The sequence below is a fragment of the Pteropus vampyrus genome, unplaced genomic scaffold (assembly GCF_000151845.1).
Source record: "Pteropus vampyrus isolate Shadow unplaced genomic scaffold, Pvam_2.0 Scaffold346, whole genome shotgun sequence".
Classification (NCBI taxonomy): domain Eukaryota; kingdom Metazoa; phylum Chordata; class Mammalia; order Chiroptera; family Pteropodidae; genus Pteropus; species Pteropus vampyrus.
In genome coordinates, this window is record NW_011889127.1 from 831,309 (window position 1) to 840,627 (window position 9,319).

At 65.2% G+C, this 9,319-nt stretch overlaps 1 protein-coding gene across 1 annotated transcript; it reads right to left on the reverse strand.

The window, feature by feature from the left end:
• Window positions 1-1,426: 1,426 nt before the first annotated feature.
• On the reverse strand, window positions 1,427-5,658 carry PSAPL1 (prosaposin like 1). Its single transcript, XM_023522394.1, has one exon. It carries the CDS (start codon window positions 4,416-4,418, stop codon window positions 2,850-2,852), a length of 1,569 nt encoding a protein of 522 aa, XP_023378162.1. The 5' UTR covers window positions 4,419-5,658; the 3' UTR covers window positions 1,427-2,849.
• Between the last annotated feature and the right edge of the window lie 3,661 nt (window positions 5,659-9,319).

The following is a 9,319-nucleotide window of genomic DNA, read 5'->3' on the forward strand; positions in this document are numbered from 1 at the left end:
CAACACCGCTGTGCAGACGTGAGTGTGTGCACACAGCTCACACTCGGTCCGCCCTGAGCCGAGAGGTCGGGGAAGGCCTCGCGGGGTGACATCGCGAGCTCCCAGCCGCGCGGGCGCCCCCAGGGCCCTCCATTCGCAGAGGCAGACCGGGCGGGCGTCCCGAGGCGGGGCTGGCTGTCCCCGCACCCCTGCACGCCGCCTCTCGTGGCCTCGGCACCAGCAATCAGCTAATGCACCGTCCCCCAGCTGTTTAATCGAGAAGGAATTTGATGAAGGAAACGATAAAACAGTGGCCGGAAGCGGTTGAGGGGCTGACGGGGGGAAGGCAGTGGGCCGCGTCAGCCCTGAAGTCACGGTGCGCCTTAGAGGAGACGCAGAAAGAGAACAGGGCGTGGTCAGAGGCGGGCTGGGGACAGGACGAGCGCCCCCCCGCCCCCCGCCCCCCGACTGTGCCTGAGTGAAGCCGGCCCTCCCGCATGTGGCCGTCCGTCCCCTCCGGACGTGCGTGTCACCCAGCATTCGAGCAATGAGGAAGCGGGCAGGGGTCGGGGCGTGGTGGAGTCAGGCCTTGAGTGCAGTGGCTGCGAGGGTCAGAGGCACGGCCGCCTACTGGCTGTGTGACCTTGGGCGGGTCACTGACCCTCTTGGCCTCTGTTCCTGCCTCTGAGATGGGGCGATGACGGCGCCTTCTTGTGGGGGTGGTTGAGGATGAGGAGTGAAGCCAGGCAGAGCTCTGGGGCCGCGCCCGGCCGGGGTGCGGAGCAAGCCCCCTGCAGGTCCCCCGGAGGTCATCGTCCTTGGACGGCCGCCACGCGAAGGGTGCGCTGGCTGGGCCGGCATGCAGCCTCGCCTGTACAGTGTGCCGGTGGTGGCAGCCGGCTCCCAGGCCTGGGGTCGGGGGAGCAGAGGGAAGGAGCACGTGGAGACGCCACCTGCCCGCCCGCCACAGGCAGCTTTGGGCTGGGGACGGGGAGAGCTCAGGGCCGGAGGGTCCAGGAGAGCGTCTCAGCTCTGCATGTGGGTCACCTGGGAGAGGTGGCACTCATCTCCTGGGCTCTCACAGGCCAGCCATGTATGACTAGTGACATCCCAGGAAACTGACTTGTCACACAGCTGTCAGCAGGTATCCCCCCCAGACCAGGCCAGAGGAGGGGCTACAGCTCCATCCTGTCAGACAGGGGACACCTGCCGGCAGACCGACAGCCTCTAGGGCCGGGGACCGTGGCTCCTGCACAGTCCTTCCGTTTGCAAGTCCATCCGTCACTAGGCTCCGTGTTTGGAATCTGACACGGCTGCTGGCTTCCCGTGGCCACATCCGGGCTCACAGGTCGATGCGACATTATGATTACCAGCTTCTCGCCGTCCTCATCCTGGACAGGGCTGACCAGGGGACCCAGGCCCAGCCAGCAGGCACCAGCACCAGAGACTCGGGCCAAGTACACCTGTGTTCCGAGGGCAATGGTCGGGGCCTGGGACATTGACCTAAGAGCTCAGGTGTGGCCTTGGAAAAGAGCACCTGCTGAGGTCGCTGCCCACTGAGGCCGGCACTTCTGCTGAGAGCGTTCATCTGAAGGTGACCGCTGGCTGGGCCTCTCTGGGCCAGGCCTCATGGGACACACAAGCATTTTAGCACTACTGTGTGCCGGCACGAGACACAGCCCCGCGGCTGTCCCCAGGGGGCTCACAGTGCACGGGGGAGACCGATGACGGCAAAGCATGTGAGTGAGGGGGCACCACGACGGGTGTCTAAACCAGGCAGAGGGCTTCCCGCAGGAGGGGCCCCCAGGCGAGGCAGCAGGGACGGGGCGGGCAGCTCGTGGAGCCGGCCCGTGCTGAGTGAGGGCACAGCAAACATGGTTTGGACACGCCTCAGTTTATTCCAAACGCGTATAGCCAGATTCTTCTGGGGACCCCGAGCTGGGTTTTGCTGGTCCCAGCAGAGTGATGGATGTGGTCTCGGGGCGGGTGGGGGGAAGCTCGTGGACACCTCCTTGAATGTCTCACTGTCCCCGTGAGGTGGGTCTGATCACTCCTATTCTACAGATTGGAAAACAGGCTCCCGTGGGTAAAGGGCTTTGCTGACCGCCGCATGGCCCCGCAGCCCTGGAAGCCACTGGGCTCTTCCCCGGCTCACTTTTAGCTCCTCATTCAGAGACAGCACAAGCTTTCCTGCTCCTGATGCCAGGTCTGGGGCACGGGGAGAGGGTCCCGTGGTGGCTGAGGCATCGGAAGGTCCTCTTTGAGCCAGGCACCCCTAGGGGACGCAGTCAGAGCCAGCCTCCTCCCGGGAGGGTCCCCAGGAAGGTTGACAGACACCCATGCCTCACGCACACCTTCGGGCCACCCCAGGCACCCAGATTGAGAGGCTCTGGCCTGAATGAGTGATGCTGCCGTGGATGAGACTTGGTCCCCACCCCCAGCTGCCAGACGAGAGGGATGGGACCCACCTGCGAGGGGGCCCCCCACCTCGGCCTCCGAACGCCCCAGCCGTGCCTCCAGCATGGCTCACAGCTGGGCATTCATCAGCAAGGTGCGGAGAGGGGGCGTGAGGCCATGCAGGCTCCCGACACCGTGATGGGGGCTGGGAGGGGGCGGTGGCCCAGCACCTGGTTTCAGTCCGTGGGTGACGCCGGTCAGGGCAGAGCCACACTGCACAGTTGGTAGGACGGGGCTCCGCAGGATCAGGCCGTGAGCCCCGCTTCTCTGCAGCCAGCCCGTCTGGAGCCTCGCGTTTCCATCTGTGAAAGGGGAATGAGGACAGCACCCGCCCCGTAGGGTCCCTGTGGGATTCTAGGAGATAAGGACCTCCAGGTGGGCACTGGCCGGCGCTGGGTCGCCGGCGGCCACGGTCATGCATGCTCTCCCTCGAGAAAGCGTGTCGCCTTCCACATGTGACGCTGGCAATGCTCCACGGCGTCACACATCTCAGCCGCCTCCGGGCTCCTGCACCAGAAGCTGGGGCCCATGACGCACTGATCGGTGCCCAGCAGCGCGCCCCTGGGGGCGTGGCAGGCGCCTGCCTTCGCGCACAGGGCCGCGGGGTCCATCATCTCCATGAGGCTGGCGATGAGCACGGGCTCGTACTCGTCCACGAAGCGGTTACACTGCACCCTGTACAGCAGCGGCAGGATGCTGCAGCCGCCCTTGAAGGCCCGCAGGATGCCGCGCTGCGTGCTCTTGCGGTCCAGGTTGCGGGCGGACACGCCGAGCAACCTCTTGCACCCGTTGCAGAAGCTGCCCTGGTTGTCCCCGTCCAGCAGTGGGGACGGTGTGGTTTCGGGGGCCCTGTGGATGGCCCGGGCCCGCCTCCGGCTGCGGCAGAGCCGGATGGTGTTACACACCTTCTCTGGGGTGATTCTGGTCACAAGCTGCATGAGAGAGGGGCTGTAGGCATCCACCAAGGTGACACACTGCTGCTCGATGGCCTTGGGCATCATTGAGCACACTCGCTCCAGGGCGCGGCTGATTAAGGCCTCGGTGCTGTTGGATTCCAGCCACTGGTCCAGCTCCTGGATCACTTGCAGACACACCTCGCAGGTCAGGCCGGCGTGCATCTGGACCTCGCTCATCTTCCTCGGGGACACCGGCTCCAGAGAAGGGACCCCATCTGCATCAGCCCCGTGAGCCAGGGGGGCGGGTCCCCACAGCTCCTCACAGAAGCCCCCCATTCTGCAGGTGTCCTCTGGGAGGACGAGCTGCAGTGTCTGCTCAGCCGGGGCCAGGACCCGAAGGATGTAGTTCTTGCAGAGGAAAACCAGGTCCGGCCCCAGGGACTCACACTGCTTCTCCGTGGTCGCTTCTGCCAAGCCGGATACGTTGGACCCAACAGCATTCTGGAGCTGGGTGACCAGCTGGACACAGTCTCGGCACACAGTGTCCTCGGGCATCTGCGTCGGGTGGAAGCTGAGTGGCCCATGGGTCATGAAGCGGGCCACCGCCTCGGATGCGTCGTCGCCAGGGAGTGGCCCTGGGGGGGCCAGGTGCCCCTGCCGCGGCTGGCAGAGGGTGAGCGCGGCACACAGCTGTGCCGCGGAGCTGCCGGGCGCCTCCCGGAGCATGTTCAGGACGGTCGAGCTGTGGGTGTCCACCATGCCCTTGCATTTGGCCGAAGCATCCTGGCTGGGAAGCCACTCACAAGTCTTCGTCAGCAAAGCCAAGATGTCAGTCTCCGTGGCACCGGGATTCAGCCCGTCGCTGGCGGCGGCCACCACATCCAGGCACACGTCACAGGGCAGGGACCTGGCGCTGGGCTCGGTCCAGACGGCGCTTCGGCAGTGCCCCACGGCCCCGCACCTCGTGGCTGCGTGCAGGTCCTGACACCACACTGCCGGGCCCTTGGTGCACTCCTGAGGGCCCGCGATGGGGCTGGCCAGGGCAGCCCCCAGGAGGCTGGGCAGGAGAAGCAGGGCGCGGAGCATGCTGCACGGTCACTTGGCAGCTCCTGTGCACCCGGCAGCCCAGCTGCTGCTATAAAGCCAGCTGTCCCACAGGGCCCCGGGCATTTGTACCAGGGCCCCGCCCTGGGCCGCCTCCCGCAGCCTGACTCACACCTGGGCCCCCTCGCACAGGCCCCCTCGCAGGGCGCTCCTCCGGGCACACCGTGCGTCTCTCCGTCCCCTGGGTGAACTTAGCTCCAGCTTGTTTGAAAGAAGCACAATTCAAGGGCCCTTTTCCTGGGAAGCCCTCCGCGCCCTCCGCCCCCTCCTGGCGGCAGCAGCTGCCCGGGGCTCCGTCCTGTCCTGACTCGTTGGTACAGCTGCGTCCCCGCCTGGAATGTGGGACCCAAGGGACCGTTTCCCTGCCTCTGGGAGGTATAGAGTCATTCCATCCTTTTCTGCCAGAAGAGTAAGTGGATTCGGTGACTGGCCAGCTCCTGACACTGCTGTTTTCTGTGTTTGGCCCTAAGTGGCATGTCCGGCCCGGCTTCGAGGGCGGGGAGGTGGCCTTGCAGAGCCTTCCGTCTCCATCCGTGATGACAGTGCTGTCGACCTCCCAGGACAAGCCACGACACCAAAGCCACTTGCAACATGGCTTCCCGGGCCTAGTCAGTTTCTTCCTGCTGGAAACCAGGCCACGTGTGGGCTGGAGCGCAGGGGGCGGGACGGCGCTGGCTGAAAGCACTCCCACACAAAAGGGGTTGGTTCTGCTCCTGTGTCCTTGGTTATTATTTTTCTTCCTTAGTTTTTAAAGAGTCAGCACCGGGCAGATGCACACAGTTGTCTGGGGTTAGGGCTTGTCTGTTCAAAGGAGGGGTCCAGAGCCCGCTCCCCGGATCGGATTTCCACGTGCTCACCACCCCCACCGGGCCGCGAGCATGGGCAGGGCAGGGCCGATGGTCGGGGGCTGCCCCGGGCCCTGCCCTGTGCCCCGGCTCCGATTCCAGGGTTCTGCGATCTCGGCGGGGGCCCCCCAGCTCTTTGGGCCGGGCGTCGAGGGCTGGGATGGCGGCAGCCTCGGTGTGGGGATGCGGCCAGGCCTGTCCCATCTGCCGCCTCCCGGCCGTGTGCCTGAGAAGAACACGCGGACGGTGGCACCGGCTGGGCCCTCCACACCACTTCCCAGGACCGTGGCTCCTCTTGACCCGCGGCGGGAGTGGCCTCGGACCGCGTGAGGCTGGGCTGTCTCGGCGGCCGGCATGGCAGCTGCTGGGCTTCATCAGCCACCACGGCGGGGCTGCGGGCGCGGGCCCCCCTAACGAGACGTGCCTGGGTTCACGTCGGCTCACTCGTACGCGCCAGCCCGTCATTCACTGTGTCTCCTGATAGCATGGGCACCCAGTCTCACCCCCTGGGGACCGTGGGCACAAGGGCCAGGGAGCAGAAGGCCCTGGCCCATGGCGTGGACCCCATGCGCGCGGGGGCCTGTGCCGGGAGCTCGGCCGGGCAGTCCGACCTCCCGTCCATCCTCACGGCCCAGCCCCACACCGCTGCCTCGGTGTCCCGCACACGATGCCACTCTCGGTCTGCCACACGCAGGCCACACGTCCCAGAGGCCGGGCCGTCTCATCTCTGCGCCCCCTGGGCCTAGCGCCCTGCTGTTGAAATGCTGAATTTGTTTTTTTACTTTTCCAAAGTATATAGGAGGCTTTTCCTCTGCACGTTCTAATTTTAAACTTTTTAATCGAGATGGTTCACGTACACAGGAAGAAGCACAGCACTGTGAGCGTCCAGCCCGGTGACGGGCCACACACTGGGCTGGAAGCAGAGTGACGAAGCCCAGCAGCCCCCGGTGCACCCGCCCGTCACCCCCGTGTCCCGCCCCCTGCCCGTGTCTGCGAGAGCCGTCCACGCTGCCGCGTGGAGTCGGGGGGCTCTCTCCGCAGCATGCCACTGGGCGCCTACCCCCCGCAGTGTTCATCTGCTCGTCCCTCGAAGGGCGTTTGGGCCGTTTCCGGCCTGGGGCGGCTGGGACGATGTGCGCCGCGCCTTTCTCTGCGGGCGGTCGGAGGCGCGCTCGGCCCCTGGTCTGCCGGGCTCGGTGCGGGGCGGAGGGGGCGCTGACATGGGGGGTCCTCCGCGCCCCCGCCCTCAGCCCCGTCCGTTTTGCTCCGATATAATGTCACAGTGAGGGCACAGTTGCAGAAATAGATGAGGACCCCTGTGGCCTTTACACAGACGCACCGGCCCCGCGTACTCTGGGGTCCTCCCTCCCTCCCTCCCGTTTACGCGCCTGTCCGCACACTGTGCGCTTACAGATCCTTTTCCTAACCTGCCGAGACATCGTCCCTTTATACCTAGGCTCCCAGGGACCAGGACCTTCTCACATTGGTCACCTGTCCATACGGCACCGTCATCTTACCCCGCAGCCCCTGTGCCTTCACTGCTGCGTGGTGGCCCGTGCACGGCCACCGTGTCCACCGCGGGCTGGCATCGCGTGGGTTCCAGTGTGGGGTTATTCAAGGTCTCGGTCACAGGTGCAGTGGGCAGAATGTGTGTTTCTGTTGGCTGGGCACCGGGGGAGGGCCTTGCTGGGGCACAGGGTCCGTGTGTGAACAGACGCCCCCGATGACTTTCCTGAAGTGGTGGCACCGGCAACTGTCACCCAGCAGCGTCGCTCCACATTGCTCTGATTTCGGCCCTGTAGAATGAGCAGAAAACGATATGACGAGTGTTGATCTACCAGCCACATTTAACAAATGGCAGGATTTGCTGGGTTTTGTTTTGTTTATTTTTTTAACAAATTCCATTTGTTTAAAGAAGTTACTTACTTTGACTTCCCAAGTACAGACAAGCCTGGTCACAGTGGGGTTAGGAGGCAGGAGGGCGGTGTTTTGTGGGGGAGGGACCCTCATCCAGAGCTGGTCTGGGAGGGGAAGCAGAGGAGGTCGGATATGCTCAGGCTTACCTTGTCAGACAGGGAGTCTGGAAGGTTCTGCCATCGGCCGCCCTGCTGTGCAGGGAGAAGGAGCAGCCTTGTGTACACGGAGTGACAGGGACATCTGGCTCCAGCCCCGGCCCACCTGGGCTTGTGGCCTGAGTTCCAGAATGTCTGCCCAGAGAGCTCTGGCTTCCTGTCCTCTACCCCTCCGCTGTGGTCATGCTCGACGCTCCCCCGCCCACTGCCAGGCTGCCCCTCTTCCTCTCCGCCCTTCTTCCGAGTGACACTCCGGTCCCCTGCCCAGGACCCAGGACGGTCACTCCTTTCGCACGTATTTTTGTGGCCTTTGGAGAGAGCTGGGGGCTCGCGGGGGAGGAGGACAGACGGGGAGCAGATATTCCCGTGTGGGTGTGGGGGACAGCCCAGGAAGGAGTAAATGCCAAGCGGCCATTGTGATGCCAGGTGGAGGCGTGTCCCCTGGATCAAAGAGAAAGCAGGACGAGGGGCCAGAGAAGAGAAGGGGCTGTGAGCGCAGCGCTGGGTGAGTCCCCAGGGGACAACACCCAGGGGGAGCGGGACTGGGGTGAAGGCCCCGTGGTAGACGCTGCTGCCCCTGGTGCAGTGGCCAGGAGGCAGGGAGGCGCCAGCACCCGTGGAGTGCGAGGCTGGACAGCCCCCCGCCCCTGACCGCTGAGCCCCTTGGAGGGGTCATCGGCTGCTTCTGAGAAGGATCCATCCAAGTACTGTTTCTGTGGGGTCGGCAGAAAGGACGCCCAGGTGGGGGCAGGGGCAGGGCAGCTGAGGCCAGGGTCAGGGCGTCCTCTAGAGCGGCACCCCAGTCCCCGGAGAGCCCCCAGTAGCCAGGCCTGGCACCCGCAGCGCAGAGGCTGAGCGTGGCCTGGCGGAGCCGGGCGGGGCGAGGTGAGAGCTGCCAGGGAGCTGTGTGGGAGGCGCATACCTGAACCCATACCTGAACCAGGTGCGGGCGCGTGGGTGAGGGGGCCGGGTTGGGGGCGGGGCGGGGCGGCGGGATTCCTGAGCAGGGCTGGAGGGGAATGCCGGCCTGACAGCATCTTCCGAGCCCGAGGTTGGGCTGGACCTCACCACCAAGCCCCAGGTGAGAACTGGGTCAGCAAAGCCTGCTGAGCCGAGCCGAGCCGAGCCGCGGTCTGCGCGTCCGCCCTCCTCTGCGGACGGTCAGTCACCGCCCTCCCCGCACGCTGAGACACGTGCTCCGCAGGGGTGAGGGGCGGCGCCTGCAGGGGGTCAGCGGCCACAGGGCATTGTCATTCCAGAGACAGCACTCCGCGTGATGCAGGTGTTGTCCTCGTCACCCCCTGGGGGCCCCCTGGGACTGGCGGAGGACTCGGTTTGACTGGAACAACAGAGCGGAGAGACCACGCCCGCAGCCAGTGCCCGCGCCGAGGCCAGGGTCTGGGATCCAGGTGTCGGGAGGCCGGGCTCCGGGGGAGGGCCCTCCTCCCCTCCCGGGTCGGATTGTGACTGGCACTCCGTGGGGGTCCCTGGACTCGTGGCGGCATCACGCCAGTCCCCGCCTCTGCCGTCACGTGGCCTCCTCCCTGTGTCTGTGTCCAGATTCCCCTCCCTTAGGACACCGGTCATTGGGTTAGGGCCCACCTTGCTTCAGTGCGACCCTGTCTCAAGCAGCCACGTCCACAGATTAGGTGACATTCATAGGTACTGGGGGTTAGGACGTCAACCAAGCTTTTAGGGGACACGATTCTTTCTATCCACAGCATAAGGAGTCTGGGCACCGCTGACCTTGACCTTGAACTCTGGCTGTGGTTTGCATCCAGCCTTGGCCCTGGACAGACTGGAGGCAGAGAAGCCCCTTGTGTGGACAGCATCTGGGGCTCAGGCGAGGCCCCTGGGTGTTGGTGGAGCACCTGTGATGTGCCAGCCACTGGCTGCTGTTTGCGAAGCTCTTCTTAGTACATGTCGAGCCTCACAGGCGTGGGGCTCAGCTCCGGTCACACAGGCC

Coding starts and splice junctions, on each gene's coding strand:
- PSAPL1 (XM_023522394.1), bottom strand. CDS start 4,418: ATGCTCCGCGCCCTGCTTCTCCTGCCCAGCCTCCTGGGGGCTGCCCTG.